Source organism: Hyaena hyaena, unplaced genomic scaffold (genome assembly GCF_003009895.1).
Source record: "Hyaena hyaena isolate Hyena2069 unplaced genomic scaffold, ASM300989v1 scaffold_978, whole genome shotgun sequence".
Taxonomy (NCBI): Eukaryota; Metazoa; Chordata; class Mammalia; order Carnivora; family Hyaenidae; genus Hyaena; species Hyaena hyaena.
In genome coordinates this window covers 127,768-148,232 of record NW_024081612.1, presented here as the reverse complement: position 1 = coordinate 148,232, position 20,465 = coordinate 127,768, and the positions used below count along the sequence as shown (strand labels likewise).

At 51.7% G+C, this 20,465-nt stretch overlaps 1 protein-coding gene across 1 annotated transcript in view; it reads right to left on the bottom strand.

Annotated features, from left to right (window-relative positions):
• FSTL4 (follistatin like 4) overlaps positions 1 to 20,465 on the bottom strand; it is a 133,672-nt gene that overhangs the window by 45,467 nt on the left and 67,740 nt on the right. Inside the window, exon 4 of the mRNA XM_039221384.1 lies at positions 14,874 to 15,040. Within this exon, the coding sequence (XP_039077315.1) occupies positions 14,874 to 15,040 (167 nt within the window). The remainder of the gene's footprint in view (positions 1 to 14,873; positions 15,041 to 20,465) is intronic.

Genomic DNA, 20,465 nt, shown 5'->3' with positions numbered 1-20,465 from the left:
ACATGGGGGAGGGGCAGAGAGAGAAGGAGAGAGAGAATTCCAAGCAGGCTCTGCGCAGGCAGCACAGAGCCTGATGTGGGGCTCGAACTCACGAACCTGGAGATCATGACCTGAACCGAAATCAAGACTTGAATGCTTAACCCACTGAGTCACCCAGGCACCCTTCTTTGTCTTAACAGGATACGCAAAAGTCCCCTTGACCCCCTAGAGCCAACACCATCCCTCTTGCATCCCCTGTGCCCTTTTCCACAGAAGCAATCTGGTGGCAGGAGGTGGGGGAAGGCCATCCATCACTGTGGTACAAAGGGTTGTTGGAGGCCACCGCAGAGCAGCTCCCGGAAAAGCTGACCTTCTGTCTTGCTCACAGTCCAGGGGGACCCACCACAACCATCAAGAGACCTATAAGGATGCTTTTTGGCTAAGTAGCCCAGTGAGGGTGTGCGGGCCCAGAGAGGGGCTTGGTCTAGGGCACAGTGAGGAAGGTGGATCATGGATGCATGCAGCCTGCTTTCATTTTCAGGGGAAAAATAAAAGTATACAACAGTACTCCCAATGGAGTAAAATATTGGAGAGGGCTGCCAGAACCCAGTGAGCTTTCTCTGAAGCATTGCTCTGCTTATAAAAGCCCTATTCCTATCACTTCCATAATAAAAATAAAACACCAGATAGCTGATTTGTCCTGTGTCATAACAGAGTCATAAAGGGTTCATACCTGAGTTGCTTATGAAAAGTTAATGGTGAGTCAATTCTGGGGCTGACATATTTCTAGTCTAAGCTGTTTGTGTGTCAAAACCTAAGTCTGGAGGAAAATAGATTTTGCTCGGAGGCTCAGTGGCGAGATGGCATCCTGGAAAGGAGGGAAGTTGGGTGCGGCCCCCACCTCAAGAGCCCCTCAATATCTCACTTGCTTGGGTCCAGGGAAGACTCTATCCTGAAGAAAGACACGACAGCTGCTAGCAGGGGCTCTTGTGCTGGGGACCCTGGCACTTTCTGTCCTGCTTTCCTGAGCCTTTATACCCACAGCCCTTCCTCACTGGAGGGCTCTTGAGCTGAGCTCATGTTCTGATGCCCCCTGTTCTTGTCCCCTTGATGAGGCTGGGTGGTCATGGGGAACCGCACCATTCCTCAGGCTGAGAAGTATGCCAAGGCCAGGGTTCCCACAGATCAACCGCAAAGTAGTGGACTGGTTAGAACACCAGCTCACAGTCTTCAAGACATAGCTGTGTGCTGGGAAGCTTCATGTACATTGCCTTGTTCAATCCTCAGAAATAAAACCCCCAAACCAGAAAACAAAACAAGGGGCACCTGGGTGGCTCAGTTGGTCCGAAGCATCCGACTTCGGCTCAGGTCATGATCTCGGGGTTCGTGGATTCAAGTCCCGCGTTGGGCTCTGTGCTGATAGCTTAGAGCCTGGAGCCTGTTTCAGATCCTCTGTCTCCTTCTCTCTCTGCCCCTCCCCCTCTCATGCTCAGTCTCTGTCTCTCTCAGACAGACCAAAATAAATAAATATTAAAAAACGTTTTTATAGAGAACGGAACAAAAGTCCAGGTGAGGAAACAAGCTCTCCTTCACAAGGTATGCAGAGTCTGACTTTCTCTCACCACCTCCACTACTACCAGTGGGCCAAGGCACCATCTTCTCAACTGGGGGGCAGCAGAGACCCCCACCTGCACCTCTCTGCTCTATTCTCCACACAGCAGCCAGACCTTCCCCTCTGTCTGTGAATCACAGCCCTAGAGGGTCTGCAGTGACAGCCTGCTCTCCCCACCTTCTACTCTCCCTTGCTCATTCCACTCCAGCATTGTGGCCCCTTGCTCACATTCCAGGCATCCTGCCCCGTCCTCCCATAAGCTGTCAGTCTGGTTGGCACTCCCTCCTTGAAGTCTGCTTAAATGTTAACTGCTTGCTCTACGTGTAAGCCTCATCCCCACCCATCACTTCCCTTTCTCTCTCTCTCTCTCTGGCACTTACTACCACTTAGCATACCATTTGTATATCTCCCACCTGGAATGTGAGCTCCCTAGGGAGGGCAGTGACTCTGGTGCTGCACAGGGCTCACTGCTGTGTCCCTGGTGCTGGCCACAGGGCCTGACATACAGCAGTTATTCAGTGAATGGATCGCACAAGTTGCTGAGCTAGGCTTTCTGCAGGGACTGTGTTCTGGTTCTTTGGGTTTACAAACCAGGGCACCCACTTCTTGCCTTCCCATCCACCTGAATGCAGCCAGTGACAGGGGGGTCAAAACGAGGCAGCTGGTAGGAAGGCAGAGGACTGATCACAAGCACGGTGCCTCCGCTTTCCTACCCAGTCTCCTCCACACTGCTTTCTCCAGGCCAGCCACAGAGACTGGGATTGACCAGCCTTCTGGGTAGAAGGTTCTACCCAGAGCAGTAGGCAGAGACAGAAAAGCCCTTGCATGCCATCTCCCGTTCAGCTGATGGCTTCTGGTGACCTTCTCCCAAAGTCATTTGACCTCTCTGTCTGTTTTTCCTTATGTCTGCTGGCAGCGGAGGCAGAACTCCTGAGTGACCACTCAGGTGCCGAGGGGTGTGCGTCAGTTCTTCACTGGCTTGATGGGAGGCTGGATACATTACAGCTCTCTTTTGAGCACCTAAGTCGTTACCAGCCTGTGACTTAGGCTCTTGGGAGAAGCTGACTGGGTAAGAAATAAAATAATGTCTCAGGGCTAAAACAATAGGCATCATATAATTATAGAACAAAATGCATATTGTTCTCTGGAACATGAATACTGGCTACTGAAATCAAATTTACCTCATTGGATATGAGGAAATTACTTTAAAAATTGATTTATAACAAGCTACATAATACTAAACCTGCAATCCGTCCTCTCCTGAATGTTCTTTGAGATGTGTCTGAATGCTGCTATCAATGCTTGATTGCATCTCTGTAATTGTCTTTTTATGGATGGCTTTTTTTTTGTTGTTGTTGTTCTGAAGCACAGAAATGTATTAGCAAAATCAAGGTTCCTTCCAGAAATAAACAGATGCCGGATTAGACCATTCTTTGTACTGATGCACATCTGTCTTCGGGAAAGAGACATTTTTACTAAAAGCCATAGTTTTTGTTTTTTAAAAAGCTATTTTGTAAGTATCTGCCCTTAATAAAGGAAGTAATTAAATAAGACTTAAGTATTAAACAATATTTAAGCAGAGGGGAGATGGGCCATGTTGTCATAGTGATACATGTGACTCAGGTCTAAGTAATATGAAAATGAGCCATCGATGCTGAATATTTAGCGACTAGATGTTGAACACAAGGACTCCAGGGTGACTTCAGAGTTTAGGTTAATGGTACTGTCAATGCCACAAGTTAAGACCCAGTTTAGAAACGTTTATTCAGAGCTTTTCTGACTCTGCCTTTCTCAGTAGCAGAGGGTCTCTCGGGGGCCCTCTGCCCTGGCTCTCTTTGGGGAGGATGTAGTCAAGGAGAGGGTCTTCGTCCCATGCTGGTTGGATTTGGCCCCTAGACTCACTCAAACTTGCATCCTGCATCCCTTCTGCATGAACATTTCAACACAAAGGACCCAACACTGGACAATATGCAGCACCGTGGTGATGAGCAGGCTTCAGAGGTGTCTGCACTCACAAGTCCCATATTCGGACCAAGCAAGGACCAGATGCATCATGGCTGGGCCCTCAGGAACATCCACATGAACACACACAGTACACATGATCATGCACGTGTGCGCTCATGTCCCCTCCCACCCCCATGCCTCTAGAGTTGACCACCCTGACTCACACTGGGGTTCCCATGCTGGTCACTTCCTTCCAGACCCTTATAGAACATACTTGCCACAGCACGACCTGCTTGGAGTCGTCTTTAGAAGTCTCTGCAACTTAAAGCAATCCCTAAGTAGCTGCTGAACATCTGGGGGGGGTGGTGCAGCTGCTATGGACAGTCACGTTCAGTGTGAGTAACCCACAGCTGCTCAGTTCTCTTGCTTATTCCCAGCAACAGGCCAGGGAGCCACAGGAGTGAGAGAAGTCGCTGCGGGGAGGGCTCCTGGCTTCCCCAGGACTGTAAGGAGTATGTGGTCACTGGCTGACTTGGCTATTTTCAGGTTCCCCCATGATTGGGACTGCCAAAGAGGAGGCCCCTTATCTCTCTGTGTACCACTGTATTGTCCCCACTGTGTGGCTTAGCTGGTGTTTGCCGAACAAATGGAGGGGTATTAACCCCTTGTGCTGGCTCTCAGGGAGTGCTGAAGGGAAGGGTAGTCAAGAAGTAATATTACCCAGAGAGCAGTCTGGCTTTTGTTTGCTTGGGGGCTTTGGCCACTACACTGCCTAACAATGTGATTTGTGAGGGGGCCTCTGGCTGTGCAGTGCCAGTTCAGTCTCCCAAGGGCTAGACAGTAGAGGTCAGCCATGTGAGCAATACATGGTCAAGCTCTAGCAGAAGCTCGGGCTTGGGTGAGCTTCCCTGGCTGGTAGTACTTGGTGCATGCTGTTACATGTCAACACCGGGAAGGGGACACATCTATGACTGCACCAGAAGAGGACAATGGAAGCACTGCATTTGGACCCTCCTGGATTCTGTCTCATGGGTGGTGTTGGTGGGCGTGGGGATGAGGTGGAGGTGGGGGTGGGTGGGACTGCTTTCCTTGGCTGAAATTAATTAATTAATTAATTAATTAAAATTAATTCTTTGCCTATAAACCACAGAAATTCATTTCTCATCATTCTGGAGGCTGGAAGTCCAAGACCAAGGTGTTGGGAGATTTGGTGTCTGTTGAGAGCCTGTTTTCTGGCTCTTGGAAGGCTGTCTTTTTGCTATAACCACACATGGTGGAAGAGGCCAGGACTCTCCCTTTTTAGAAGGGCACTAATCCCATTCACGGGAGTCTACTTTCACAAGCTCTTCTTCACCTCTCAAAGGTCCCACCACCAAACACCCCTGCAATGGAGAGTAGTTGTGAACCCATAAATTTTACGGGGATACAAACATTCAGTCTATGGTCCAGATGGATGCTTCCACACAAGAAATAATAAAGAGGATAAAGGAGTCCAAATTCTGGGTAAAACAGAGAAACAGATATCAGACTTACACCCAACATAATGCTAAAAATAGATTAAATATATGAAGCAACATTTTAAAGCATGATCTCTGATCTTTAAGAAAGGAAAACATGAGATGATGTCCACACTCTCTCCAGTTCTCTGTTCAAGGGCATTTTCCAAACCATAGCATAGACAGCCAGCATCCAGAGAACCACAGCGATGGAAGAAGAGGTCAGAACACAGGTCCCTTGAGATACCTAGAATCTGTGAGCTGGGATGGCGCTTTGAAGGGAATTTCATAGGGATGCCCTTGAATCACTGGCCGGGCACTAACTTATAGCTGCTCAGGGTGAGACTCTGCAATGCCTTGCAGAGCATGTACCCTGGGGGTCTGTGGGCGGAGCGGAGACCCCGGCGATGGCACACTGTTGAGAATGGTTGGGGTTCGGACTGTCCAGAATGGAGACACCTTGCTGAACATGCTAGGTATCCCCTTGACTGATTTTAATCTATTCTTTTCCCCTGTAATAAACCATAACTGTGAGTATAATAGCTCTCAATGAGTTCTGTGAGAACTTCTGGAAAATTTTTCAACCTGAAGGTAGTTTTGGATACTTCCCAAACTGGTAACTGGTGTCACAGTGAGGGAGGGCTTGCGGGGACTGCTAGCTGGAACTCTGTAGTCGGCTCCAAAATTCAATCAGGGGGATCCTGACCCAGTTGTGTGGATGCGGAGCATTTGGCCTGGGGGCAAACCTGAATGTCCAAGTGCACACAGGTGCCTAGGCACTTGTGACAGGAAGGTCATGTCAGAGACTCTGCTGTGAGTATATCCAGAGCCCAGACGGCAGACACCTGTTGACTCCTGGACTCCAGGGTATCATGTGGATAAGGGGCAGCTCCTGGGCCCTGTGGTGGGTTGTAGCCTTGGGTCCTCTGCTGATGAGCCTGGTGTGCCCAGCTGGGGCAGGGGGACTCCTGTGATACACTGTACTGCAGCCATCACCTGAAGTCCCAGATGGCCTCGAAACTGCCGCCTGCACCTGGGAAACCTGCAACCCTTCAAGGGAGATGCCTGATCCTGAATCCCCAATCTGAGAAGATCTTACCAGCTCCTCTGGCCTGAACCACACTCACAGCTGAGATGGCCGATTGCCATTCTTGCTGTCCTTGAAACACTCCAGGGAGTATTTGATTAAATTTCCTTCCATGGTTCATTCCAGGGACCAGGAAGGCCTGCAAGTAGGGATTTTCTCCTGATACACTGGTTTAAACCCGTATGCAGGCATATCTTGTTTTAGTAGCCTTCACAGATATTGTGGTTCTTTACCAATCGAAGGTTGGCGGCAACTCTGTTGAATAGGTCAATTAGCGCTCCTTTTTCAACAGCATTTGCTCATTGCATGTCTCTGTGTCACATCTGGTAATTCGGTCTTTCAAACTTTTTTGATATTATATTTGTTACAGTGATCTGTGATCAGTGATTGCCAGTCACTGAAAGCTCAGATGGTGGTTTGCATTTTTTTTGAGCAATAAAGTAGTTTTTAATTATGCACTTTTTTTTAGACATATGTTATTGCTTGCTTAATAGACTACGGTATAGTGTAAACATAACTTTTATATGTACCGAGACCAAAAAATTCATTTGACTCACTTTGTTGTCATATCTGCTTTATTGTATATTCTTGTTATTGTAGTGGTTGGAGCCAAACTTGCCATACTCTCAGAGCCACTCTCCCTCTGAGGTGTGCCTGGGAGCTGTTGGATGGAGTGTAGACTGGTACAGCTTTTTTGGAGGGAGATATGGTGAAGTCCGTCAAACTGAAAATGTGCTCACCCTCAGATGGAGCCATTCCACTTCTTTTTATTTATTTATTTATTTATTTATTTTTATTATTATTTCTTAAATATAATTTATTGTCAAGATGGCTAACATACAGTATATACAGTGTGATCTTGGTTTTGGGGGTAGATTCCTGTGATTCATTGCTTCCATACAATACCCAGTGCTCATCCCAACAAGTGCCCTCCTCAGTGCCCATCACCCATTTCCCCCTCTCCCCTGCCCCCCACCTGGACCTCCATCAACCCTCAGTTTGTTCTCTGTATTCAAGAGTCTCTTCTGGGTTTGCCTCCCTCTCTTAAACTATTTTTTCCCATTCCCTTTCCCCATGGTCTTCTGTTAAGTTTCTCAAATTCCACATATGAGTGAAAACATATGGTAGCTGTCCTTCTCTGCCTGACTTATTTCACTCAGCATAATACCCTCCAGTTCCATCCACATTGCTCCAAATGACCAGATTTCATTCTTTCTCATTGCCAAGTAGTATTCCATTGTATAGATGAACCACATCTTGATCCTTTCATCAGTTGATGGACACTTAGGCTCTTTCCATGATTTGGCTATTGTTGAAAGAGCTGCTATAAACATTGGGGTACACGTGCCCCTATGCACTAGCACTCCTGTATCCTTTGGATAAATACCTAGCAGGGTACTGTTGCTGGGTTGTAGGGTAGTTCTATTTTTTAATTTTTTGAGGAACCTCCACACTGTTTTCTAGAGTGGCTGCACCAGTTTGCATTCCCACCAACAGTGTAGGAGGATAGTCATTCCACTTCTAAGAACTTATCTTACAGACCTATTTACACCATGTGCAAAGAGGTGTGTAGAAGGCTGCTTACTGCAGTACTGCTCGCCCTTAATAAAGCCTGCAAACAGGCTGAACGTGAGCCCCCCTGAGTAGGACTGGGGAGGAGAGCCCAGACAGGGTAGATGCTCAGGGCACTGTACTCAGGGAGCACCCACCGTGCTACGTGAGAACCTCCCTAAGGGAATCTGTACCTTTGACATGGGACCATGAGCGGTCACTGAGCACAAGGGAAGCTTGGAAGTCAGTATTGTAAGGGAAGAGAGGTGACCCTGAGGAGGCCACTGAGACATCAAAGGCCCAGTAGAGAGAAGCGGTGGGGCAGATGTCCCAGAAAGTTGTACAAGCTGGTGTATCCTGGGTTGGGGCCCATCTCTCGGGGAGCCCTGGCCAATACTCCCTGTGGCTTGAGCTCACCCAAAGCTCAAAAGAGCCAGATGATCATCTGCAACCGGGATTTCTGACACAAACCAGAAAGAACTGGCCCAAGCCTTCGAGTGCTTCAAGTGTGGTGTTTTCCAAGATTTTAAAACAAAATGTACCCAAGCATTTAATGAGATTATTTTAATGCAGAACCTATAACCGCTGTCTTTCTTGTTGCAAACAGCTCTCCATGCTAATCAAACGCCTCTCATCTTTTTACAATGGATTCATGACTGGTTCATATAAAGACAATAAAAATTAAATGAGTCATGAGCTCCTAAATCATTCTCTTTTGGTCTTTTTAATAACTTACTTCCAAAGCAGAGCTGGCTGAGAGCATATGCTTCATTAGAGTTATTTGTTCCTGGTTTTACACCATTTAGGCATGGGGAAAAAAAACTGAACCTTTTAAACACATCCTTCAAACACTGCCACAAATACTTTCTTCTAATGGGTTTTGTTTTTCTGCTTTTATCACTGTACTCCGCCTACCGACATTTGAAAGCCCCAAATAGCAAGACTTGGTGAAAGAAAAGTGTGGCTCTTTCAAGTCGTGTGAGATATACTGGGTTTGTTATAGGTTTCCTCCCCTACGCCCCCCGCCCCCACCACCGCTTTCTAAAAAGCTCATTACAATAGAAACACGTTTCCTCATCCTGAGAATCTCCTGGTCAAGCAGGTCCTGGTGCGGCACTCAGAGCCTTCCAGGCCTTGCTCTTGCTGGGTCCACAGGCCAGCGGGCTAATGAAACCCTGCAGTGTTTCATTTCCACGTGGGCTCACATCTACAACAGACACATGCCACTGGGGCCCCATCGCAGCAGGTACCGCTGGACAGGAGGCAGGGCCCGCCAGCCCCAGAGCGAGGCCTTGGCAAGGCTGGGGGCTGGGTGTTGTGTCTCCAGAGCAAGGCTCACCGCAGGCCCTGAAAGTTCAGAGCCCCGTGAGTTGCTTCACCCCATTCCTTCATGGACTTGGGGTGAAGGGTCAATGAGACCCTACTTGTGAAAGGGCCGGCAGGAAACCTGGGGCTCCCCGGAAACGGGTTAGGACCCCAGCACCGACCCTAGGAAGAATTCAGCAGCTTTGCTGTTTTCTGTGACTTTGCCCATGGCCTCTTCCTGCTTCTGCTCCCCTCATGGGCAGGTCCCAGTCCCTCAGGATCATAAGGGACAGTGAGGAAGACAGTTATGAGGGGAGGGCAGGTGATACTGTTGAGGCAGCACGTGTGCACTAGCTGTGGGGACATTCACTTCACCTCATGGCGAGTGGTCTGCTGCCTAGCCTGGGCAGAGGGCTGAGGCCCGGAATGGCTTTGCCCATTCAATTTCTGCAGGAAGTGAGTCAGCCTTTCTCTCTCCACCCCCAGAATACCTAGGATGGAGGTCAGGGTGGGGGAGGGGGTGCATAGATCTGCCTCTGAGATGGGTCCCCAGGGCCTGGCAGTGAGTCCTGAGGAGAGGGGCCTAGGCTCTGTGGCCCAGGTGCAAACGCCAGTGCGGTCAGGGGCGGCCCTGGCTTCTCTGTAGGATCCCATGACCCACAGATCCCTGTCCTATCACTGGACTGTATGACCACATGGACCTCATCGGTCCCCTGTCTGCTTGGGTAGCTTCCCTGACAAGGCATCTTACTGCCTGGGGACCAGCTTCCCCTGTGGGCTTGGGGTGTGCTCCCAGAGTGAGGGGGTGCCTTTCCCCTATATGACAACGTGTTGCCAGGGCAGAGCAGGGCCACAGGCCAGAGTGGGCTGACCACTATCTCCCTGGGAGGGCCTGCGGGGTGAGGGCTTGCCCCTGTAACTGAAGCACGGGCATGCTCCTGGACAACAGTTTGGAGTTCAAGCTCAGGCCCAGAGCAGGCGGAGCTGCCTTGGGGACCCACCCTCCAGCCCCCCGCACTTCTGAGGTGGGGCAGTGGGCCATGGGTCCTTGAGGGTTGGGGGACCCAGGTGGGAGACCACAGGGCCAGATCTGAAGGCAGGGGATCCACAACTGCCTTACTACAGAAGCCAGCGGTCGGCCAGGAAGTAACTTTCGGGTCATTTTTTGTTAGCTCTGAGGATTGTGCTCTTCAGTAGAAACTATTGATTTCTCATCTGACAAGCAGGAGGAGGCACAAGCCAGAGGCCCCCTTGCCTCGAGGTGAGCAGAATTCCTGCTGCTGCCACCTGTCTCTGGGGGCTTTGCACCCTTGGTCCCAGAGCTGCTCTCTCCTCGGAGGCGGTGGGGGTGTGTGTATGTGTCATTTTTCCAGGGGCAGCTGAGGCAGGGTCCCTGATGCCCTGGGCTTCAGTGAAGCTGAGGCCTCCTACAAAGGGGGGGGAGGGGGGCTCAGACAAGCACGGGGAGCACACCCTCCTTCCTGGCAGCCTTGAGAAGTGAAGGACCCTGCATGGCCGGGGATGGGGTGGGGTGGGGGGTGCCGTGCCAGTTTGAATGCCGCCACTAGGGAAGTTACGGAGGATGAAGACCCCTTCCCAAACCTAGAGAGCTCCTTTTGTTTCTGGGTCTGATGTATTTGGGGGTCCTCCTTGGTTGCCTGTGCAGTCTGAGGCCAGAAGGGGTTCAGGACTGCTGCAGGAAGGGTGTCTGACCATTTTCACTCCCCGATTAAAAACCCACGGCTCCCACTGCCTGCTGGGAGTGGCCTTTATGTTAACATTCCAAACCTATCGGGTTCTGGCCCCACCCTGCCGCTCTACACCTCTCTCTTGCTTATCACTGTCCCCTGAAGCCAGAAATTCTCCTTCCTCTGGCCCCTGGAACTGGCTCCCTCCTCCTAATACAGAGCATGCCATGCTGTGTTGTAATTCTGTGCTTATGGATACGGTGTCCCCCTTGAGGCTGGGGAGGGTGTCTTTGCTCTACATCCTGGGACAGGGCTTGAGAGTCACTGGCGCTTAGTGAATCCAGGGGATGATTCCCCACGTACGCCATCTGGAAGGTCATGCCTTTATCCGGGGACTCATGAGTGCTGACAGTGGCATTGCTCACAGGGGAGTCCAAGAGGCTCCTTCTCACTTGGCTCCAGGCTACATTTACTTTCTGGGGTACATTTACTTTCTGATCAAATATTATTCTGATGCTCGAGGCATCCGTGATGTTTGCAAGTCAGAAAAGTTTAATTACATGTGTCATTAGGATGGCATTCTGTAATAGCTCTGTGACTGAATTCATTAACAGAATTCTTAACAGATAAGACAAGACAAATTAATATTTTGTTGCCCATGAAAGGTTCTCATTAAGAGAGTAGTGAAAAAGTGATTAATATTTTGTTGCCAATCAAGATGTCTCATACAAATGACAAAGAAAGGAGGCCCACACCCTTCGTGCTCTCTCATCTCTCTGCCTTGGGTTTTGCAGGTGCGGTGCTCCATGCCAGGCGCTAATTACAGCCGGTGATGGCGTTTCATCTCTGGCTGCAGTGGGCGGGTGTGGGAGTGGGCATGCCACAGGCCGAGGAACTCTAGAACACCTCAGTCCCCAGTCTTTGTTCCAGCGGGACTGCCCGGCACCTCCAGGATGTTCTCCCCTGACCAGTTCTTGCTTCAAAAATGCCCCGTGAATCTTGATGCCCTGGCTCTACCCGTCTCTGGCTTGATTTCCTCTGACAGCTACTGTCATCACTGTCCCTAGGTAGGGCTGCCACTTATGAACACCTGCTGTATGCAGGGCACCGGTTAGGTGCTTCACACATATGTTCAGACTGAAAATGGCCCCATCAGGAGGATATGGCCATCCCCAATTCTCTGCAGGCTCGGAGAAGTTCAACAGCCACCCAGGGTTGCTCTGGAGGTACTAGAGGCAAATGTCACTGTGTCCCATGCTGACATGGACACCTCAGGGTCATATCTCCCTGCCTGGGGAGATTCACTGGGCTACTGCAGGCTGATGTTGGGGACTCAGGCTGCAAGGTGCTCAGAATGCTGTTTGGCACCAGCAGCAATAATAATGATGATAGTAATATCATTAATAGTAAGAATGGTAAGGAGAGTGATCATAGTTAGCATGGGACACTGCATACTGAGAACATCACAGGTGTCATTTCATCCTCACTATAACCCTACAAGGCAGGAGCTTTTATTTATTCCCATTTCACATAGGAAGAAACTGAGGCTTCAAGAAGTCAAGTTCCCTTTCCAAGGTCAGGTCGCTCAACTAGTAAGTGGTGGAGCTGAGGCTTAAACTGGGATCCCTTTGACCTTAGAGCCTGTGTGTTCACTAGCAGGGCATGTTGTCTCCTTTCCCTGCTAAGGCAGAGGGAAGTGTGTGTGTGTGTGTGTGTGTGTGTGTGTGTGTGTGTGTGTGTGTGTGTGGCGTGTGTCTGCATGAGTCAGGTGGGCATCCCTATGGGGCTGATGGTGCCCTGCACCCTCCCATGGGGGTTTCTGGGCAGCACAGGGCCTTGCCTGTTTGTGGGCTGCTGACTTGACCACGAGCAGCAAGTGTTTGCAGGGAGGTAATAAGAGGCCATTAATCTCCAGTTGCACCCACAATTAACCCAAATTGCTAACCTCACTGTGAAAAGTAGAAATGCAATTGAGTTGATGCTGGAGGCATGTTCGAGGGAGGGGAAAAACACTCAAAGTAATTTAATTAACCGATGGCAAGTGCATTAAGAGGAGTTCTGCCTCCGCCTTTATTTCTGGTGTCTTTAAATAGAGCATCAAGTAATGCACATGGATGTTCAGACAGACACGGGCAGGCCTGTCCTAGTTTGGAATTAATCACCACTGGCCAAACGCAGTTCAAAGCTGATGCCTCGCCTTGAGTGCTTTTACACACACAGACCTGTGCACCCCAAAACACACATACCCCACTCTTTGTAAACAGGACAGTACCTCTCCTTGCTGAGATCTCAGACAAGGCCTGGACACCTCAGGCTTGGAAGACAAAGGACTCTGCCCACTCAGCCTCTGTCCATCAAGCACCCAGCAGGGTGGTGCTGACACTGACATTCAGAGACGGGTCGCATTCAGGCTGTGCTCAGCACCGCGGGGAAACTGCAAGGAAATAACCCTGCCCCACATGACAAGGGTGGGAGAAGGGTGTTCCTTGCCAGACTGTGCACCTCTATGGTGACCCGCCCTCTGCCCGTCTGCTTCCCCATGATCTTCAGGGTGTAGTTAAAGGGCCTAGTGAGTAGCAGAGTCCCAACTTGGTTTCTACAGAATTTCAGGCGGGCTCTCTCCCCACCAAGTAGTCTCAGAGTTGGAAGGAATCTTCATGGTAATAGTGCTGGGCTGCCTTCTTGTGGCTACTATCATTGCTGACCATGGTCCTGCTTGAGGCTGCATGCCTCTGGGAATGGGGAACTCACTGCTTCCTGTGATGGCTCACTCTGTTTCGGGGCCGCGAGGATGGCTGTAATGGTGTTCATCTCAGCAGTCCAAACTTGTCTCTTTTTTGGGGAGCACACTGGCCCTTTGTGCTTGTTGAATTCACGGGGTCACACCGCCCAGGCTGGCTCCTGCTGCGTTAGCACCTCCCTTACCACCTCAGAGAAGTTAGCCGGAACTGACCACTCAAGACCACAAGGTCTTCCTTCTCTTGGCCAAGCATCCCATCTGGGCCAGCTCGCCTGTCGTGAGCCAAGGAGTCCTGACTGGCCCCTCTTCGGCCTGGAACTTGTATTCCTGTTACTGTAGCTGTCCTGGAAGTGCCCTCCAGGGATGACTTCACCATCTCCTCAATGAATTCCTGGGAAGCCACTTCACTCCTGGGGCCAAACCTGGGCCAATACATATACTTGAACTACTCCCTTTGTTCTTCAAGTCCAATGGAAGGAAGGTGCTGCTAATGCTGTTTTTCTAAGAGATAGGATTGCTGTCAGAAGTTGCTCAAAGTCATGAGGCTGGTTTGGGGTTGACACCCGGACCCCAGCCCAGCTATCCTTGTAGGTCACCATAGGCTGCGTGTGCTCAGCTGCTCTCTCTCTCTCTCTTTTTTTTTAACAAATAGTTTATTGTCAAGTTGGTTTCCATATATCACCCAGTGCTCATCCTCACAAGTGCCCTCCTCCGTGCTCATCTCTCCCCTTCCCCCCACCCATCAGTCCTCAGTTTGTTCTCAGAATTCAAGAGTCTCTCATGGTTTGTCTCTCTCCCTCTCCCCCACTATTTCCCCCTTCTGCTCACCTCATCAAATCTACACACCTGCACCCAGCCGACAAGGCCCCTGGGCAGGCCAGTCCGGCCTGATGGCTCTCCTTTTACCTCCTCACCTGGTCTCTGCCCTCCAGCCAACCCAGCCTGGCGGTTCACCTCTGCCCTCTGGAGGGAACCCCGTTCCCTCCTGCCCCCGCTGTCTGCATCCTGCCCAGCTGTGGGGTCTGGAGTCTTCCCTGGCTCTTCCAGCCAGTTGTCACCCCCGAGCCAGAGCCTCCTGCCTTGCCACATGCTCTCTGGGCCTGTGGTCCGTCTGCGCAGTAGGCTCTCTCATGCACCTGCCCCTCTCCCCTCCCAACCCTGTGCCCACCGCACGGATTTCACTGGTGCACCCTGTACCTAGGCCTCCGCCCTGCTCGCCGTACCTCCCCAGTCAGTACACCCTTTCTCCACTGTGGGTCTTACTGGCAGGACTGCAGCTAACATCCAGTCTATTCTCTGCACACGGTGGGGCTTGAAATTTTCTGGTATCTCCAGCTATCAGACAACAGGCTTGAAAGGCATCAAACATGGGATGTTAAAATAAAACACTCTGGCCCTGCCACTGCCATGGAAGTTTGCAGTTATGGCCCTGGGGCAGGTCTGCGTTCAGGGTCAGAGTCTAGCGACTTACATTGATGTCTTCCAAGGCCATGAAGTTGAGGGTAAGCCCATTGCGCTTCCAGACGATGGGGGGCCGCAGGTCTCCGCGGATGGCACAGGTCAGCACAGTGCTCAGCCCCACGGTCACTGTGGCCACATTGACCCTATCCTCAGGGGCGAGGCTGAGCTGAACCACCTCTGCAGGGGAAAAGGAGAAAGTCATCAGATGCACAGCACTCAAAGGCAAATGGCTACAGGGATTTCCTGCCGGGCAGGGCCTGGAGGCTTTGAGGCTCCCTGAAAACTGTCTACAACATGCTGTCTGAATGTACAGATGGATGCTTCTTGTGGGAGAGAGGCCGTGACTTCTGCGAAATGTTCAAAGGGCTCTGTGAATCAGAAGAAGTTAGGAGCCATAGCTAGTGCAGGGAAACCATCTGGGCCATGGATTTATGAGTTGAGCCGAGAACGTGGCTGTCACGCAGAGACCAGAGAGCCAGATGTGCGGTGGACACCCCGCTCCATGCTCCTGGGCCTCATGAAGTCTGGGTCTTTGCTAAGTGCAGTCAAGGTCTGCTGGCTGAGCTGACAGGTTTCTCATCCATCTGGGGGCAATTTAAAGGTTGCAGTGTCTGAAGTCTGGGGAATGAACTGGCTGACCTTTGAAGGTTTGTTTCAGTCTGAGGATTCTTTGAACTTGGATTTGGATTTCTGTTCAGCAACCTGCACTGTAGCCTTTCATTTTTCGAGGTGCACTTCAGGCTGTACAAATTATTAATCCTTGCCATTTTATACTTGATGACTGGCATTAAGCCTGATCATTCTTAAGGCAAATGGGAAGGGCCTAAAATATTTGCTTGCAATCACAGGCCTTTAGAAATTTTCAGGATTTATGAGAAAATTAATCAGACTCAGGCTGTTCATCTACCAAAATGGGATCAGGCCTGGAGGGATAGTTAGCAGCCCACTGATGGAGGTGCCTCCTCCCTGCTGCTTCTCCAGATCTATGACTCAGGGTCCTTGGGGCAGCAGTCAGAGGGGGCATCAGCTGAAGGAGGCAGGCTGGCTCTGGGTGGGTGGGTGGGGGGGTCTGTGCTTATTCTGGGATGCCAGAAAAAGTGGGGGCCCTTGCCAGGTGTGGAGCAAGGCACAGAGCTAGAAACTGACCTCTGTGACTCGGCAGGCACCTTTGAGCTGTGACCAGGGAGCATGTCTGTGCTCACGCCCTCTTGCCAGTGTGTGTGGGGAGCAGAAGGTGAGGGTTGCGGGATTGAAACTAGAGACAGACGTGATGTCCTGCAAAGCGGGTGAACTGACAGCAAATGTGGTCAGGTTAGATCGTGAGTAGCAAAGCCCTTTCCCTGCCACAAGAGTGCAGTGGCCCGGCTCTGGGCCCACGAAGATGAACAAGATATATACCAGGTGCTTAATCAGTGCTTGTTGGACGGATGGATGAAAAATGGAGACAATGGAAATAGGAAGGAAAGGAGCCAACAGGCCAGCAGAGAGGGGACACTCACGCACAGGAAAAATGTGACTCCCAGGGAAGGAGTCGCACCGGGAAAGATAAGCACTGAGTGATTGATGTAGATGCAACCGGCATAATATTTTACAAACATTAAAGTGATGCATTTCAAGTTCCCTCTTAAATCACATCCTGTTTGCTGCCCTCCCACCTCTGAGTCATGAGGCTTATTGCTCAGGGCAGGAGAGAGAAGGCATTCATCGTCCATAGCAAGACCCAGGCTTTGGAGATTCCGAGAGGGAGGACTGGTACACTGGTTTGGCTCCTTCTGCGCTGTGCTATCCTTTAGGACTAAGAACCCAGAGTTGCTTCTGAGTGTAGAGCAGGTACCCTTCTTCATCACATGACCCACGAGGCTCCCCGGCCACCAGGCTCTGTGGAAACAGGAAGGGGTATGGAACGCCCCCTCCTTGTCCCAGGGCATTGTGGGAACAGGGAGCCGTGAGAAGGGTGTGCCTGTGGGCATGTAGGTGAGGGGGCTCAGCCCTTCTCCCTTCTCCCCTTCCACCTTGGGGTGAGCACGACGTACAGCACAAAGCCAGAGCCCGGTTTATCTGCCAGAGCCCCTTTGGCTCCCCAGTGGTGTGAAGGGGTCCAAAGGTTCCTGGCCACACGTGGCTGGGCCGTCCTAAGGTGATGTGTACCTCTGTGCCTGAAGACTGCACCGGATCGCCACACTGAGGCCCTAAGGAAATGTCCCCGGAACATCTTGGGGGCTACTGGAGGCCAAGCTGTGGGGGGACATCAGACCCCAGACCAAGAGCAGCACCTGGGCTGACCTCAGCCAAGACCACCCGAGACAGGGCAATTGGGAGTCTCTGCAGGGAGGACCAAAGGTGGCCTAGGGCAGCTGCGTGCTTCCATCCACAGTCAGAAGCCAGCTTGGGGAGCGGCAGGGGATGCCGGGTGGGGATTGGAGGCCAGAAGCATTTTCCTTAGAGCATTACTCAATGTGGACTGTGAGAACGTGGCTCAGACTAAGCTGTACAACACACTGAACATTCAGTTCTATTTCTCTCCCAACGCGGGTGGGTGGGGCTTGCGAAGGAGTCAGGTGTGGTACCAAAGGGACCCACAGCTTCTCTGCGTGTTGGAACTCTAGTCAGATTACAAGGGAGAGGAGAGTGCTCAGGCAGCAGCCCCTGGGGCAGGCGAGGCCGCCCTGGGCTGCAGACTTCCCCTCCTCTGGGTCTGGCTCCTCCCCACTGGCATCACACCTGCCCCTCCACCAGGGCTCACAAGACTCTCTGCTGGCAGGTCGGGGGTGGAGGGGGACATCCTGATTTTAGCAAGCATCCCTGGGGCATCTGTGGTACCCTGAAGCCTGACAGCCGCTGTCTTAAAAGATGGGGAGGGACTGTCTGGGTGGATGGAAAGGGAGAGACTGGGGTGGGGATGGGGAGGTGAGGTATTCTGGTTGCCTGGGCTCTCATTTGGAATGTAAGACCTGTGTGCACTGTGGGATCCTCCACGTGGTCCCAAAGTCATAGATTTTTTTTTAAGTTTATTTATTTTGAGAAAGACAGAGAGAGAACGAGGGAGAGAGAGAGAGAGAGAGAGAGAGAGAGAGAGAGAGAGAGAGAGAGAGATTCCCAAACAGGACTTGCGCTGACAGGCAGAGCCGGACGCGGGGCTCAAACCCACAAAGCCGCGAGATCATGATCTGAGCCGAAACCAGGAGTAGGATGCTTAACTGGCTGAGCCATCCAGATGCCCCCAAAAGTCATGGACTTCAAACAGTTTAGTACAGGGCTAAAACCAAACCAACAAGCGAAACCCCAAGGGGGACGGCCGCTGGGATGATTGGTGCCAGCACCCTTGTGGACGGCTTTCGCCGATCACCTGTGTGTGTGAAGATGTGCACTCTGGCAGGAAAGGCTCATGCAAAATTAGAATGCATGAATACTGACAGAACCATCATAATTCTGCTCCTGTCAGCTACACAAATATTAACCAAACAGCAAATATTTGGATCACTTAAAGTTTAATTAAATGAATGTTTTATTGGATTTAATTCATGTCAATATTCCCTGACTGGTTTAAAAATTCTGAAGAGATTTATTGCAATGGAAGCTCTCCTTCTGCCCTTACTCCCAATTATTTACTGTTCAACACACTCTCCCTGGGCAGGTCCCACTTCCCAGGTAAGCGACCTCCTGTGGTCGTGGTCGTTGCCCAGGGTGATAAGTGAGGCAGCGATCACAGGCTGGGGCTCGAGTGAGCAGGGGAGGTTCTGGACTGCAGCTCTGGACACTCCAGGTCTGGCTCTGCCGCTGACATGCCAAGTAGCCTTGGGCAGGTCCCTTCCTGTCAGTCGGACTCGGATCATACGTCACTAAAATGAGATTGGGCAGGGAGGGCTCTGGGACGCTGAGTACATGGGTCTAAGCGGATGTCCCCCAGACCCTCTTCCTTTCTGCCAGGCGCTGTCCAGCTGTGTGTTCCTTGCCCCCCAGTGCCATCTACCTCTGCTCACGGCCTGCTTGCCCGTAGGGGTATGAGTGACACCAACAGTTGCCAAAGCCCAAAGGTGCTTCCCTCAGGATGCCCCCTCAGTCCTTGCCTTCCTGTCCGCCCCAGGCACCAGCAGCCTTCTGTGTGCTCACCTCTTCCGACGTGCCCTGTTCTCATGAGCACAAGGGAGGTCACAGCCATGCTCAAAAGCTGCCCAGAGCCTCCACCACCCACGGAATTCAGAACAGTCCCTGCCCGCCCCTTCCCCCATTCTCCTCCCACATCACGTACCACGGTGCCCACTGATGCCCATCCCACTTGTCTATTCTGAGACCCTCGCTCCCTCAGCCCCTAGAGATGACCTCATGGGATGCTTCTGGGATCTTGAAGTTTTAACATAAGGGGACATTTAGATATTCGCTGATGACTGGAAGACACCATCTTGTTGAATTTGTCAGGACTTTTTCAGGTTTAAGCAAAAGAAGCTCTCAGAAATGCTGGGCCACCTTACGAAAACAAAGGAGGGCGCTCTTGCTTCTCATAAGTGGGAAATCTAAGGCGGGTGGAGGAGGTTGTGGACATAGGGGTTCCCAACAAGGGACTCTCTACTTGGCTGCAAGATGCCCAGCGGTGGCCCCACCCTCACACTGTCCCTGTGCATGGGATCCCTGAGAAAGGGACCGAATCCCTCCTGAGAGTCCTGGACACAGGCACGGGAGAGAACTGTGATAACCAGACTTGCCTCCTGTGTTCTTGCACGAAGCAATCACCTGCACCAGGTGGGTGGGGTACCGTGCAGTCACAGGACGGACCGCCGCACCAGGCCTGAGTCCCGGGGCCACCGCAGGACCGGCTGCTGGGTGCGCTGTGGTGGGAACACATGTCCTGACAGAAAGGACATGTGTGTGTTGGGTGGAGCGACACCCTATGACTGCTACAGAGAGGCAGAGAGGCCTTTGTCTTGCCTCTGCCCCTTCCCGGTCCCCCTGAAGGCTTGTCATGGTGCACAGTGATGACACTGGGGGACAGAATCAGCAGAGTTCTGCTGCAGCCTGTCCCTGACCCACTCTTCTCTGGAGAGCTATGGGGGACAGGTGGCAGTGGTGCTCTGGCCCAGCAGAGGGGACTCCACGGTCCTTTTGAGCCTTGCATTGTGATGGGGGCCAGAGGAGGGCCAGGTAGCCTGCAATGTGTGAAGCTGGCTCTCGTCTGTGTTCAGTGGCCACACACCCACACACCCATGCCCGGGCACACGTGTAGAGGAGGGACCCACTATACTCAGACCGGCACTCTGCACTGTGGGTCCAAGAGTTAGGCGAGAGGGAAGGGAAGGAGCCACGCTGCAGCTGTCCGGGGCAGCGCCTGTGCGAGGCCACCCAGGGGTCTTTCCCTGGTGTCTGGCTGTAGCTCTGCTGCTCCCACGGTGCCTCACCACCTGCGGACCCATGGGCTACTCTTTGGGAAGGTCGCTGAGGTTTCTGGGGGCCCAGGCAACAAGATCTGCCCTGTGCCCCAGTGCATGGGGGCAGTGAAGGAGGGCTGGGCTGCGGGCCGGAGGGGCCCAGCGGGAGCCTGCTTGGGATTCTCCTTCTCCCTCTCTCTCTGCCTCCCCCCATGTGCAGAGGTGCACATGTGCACTCTTTC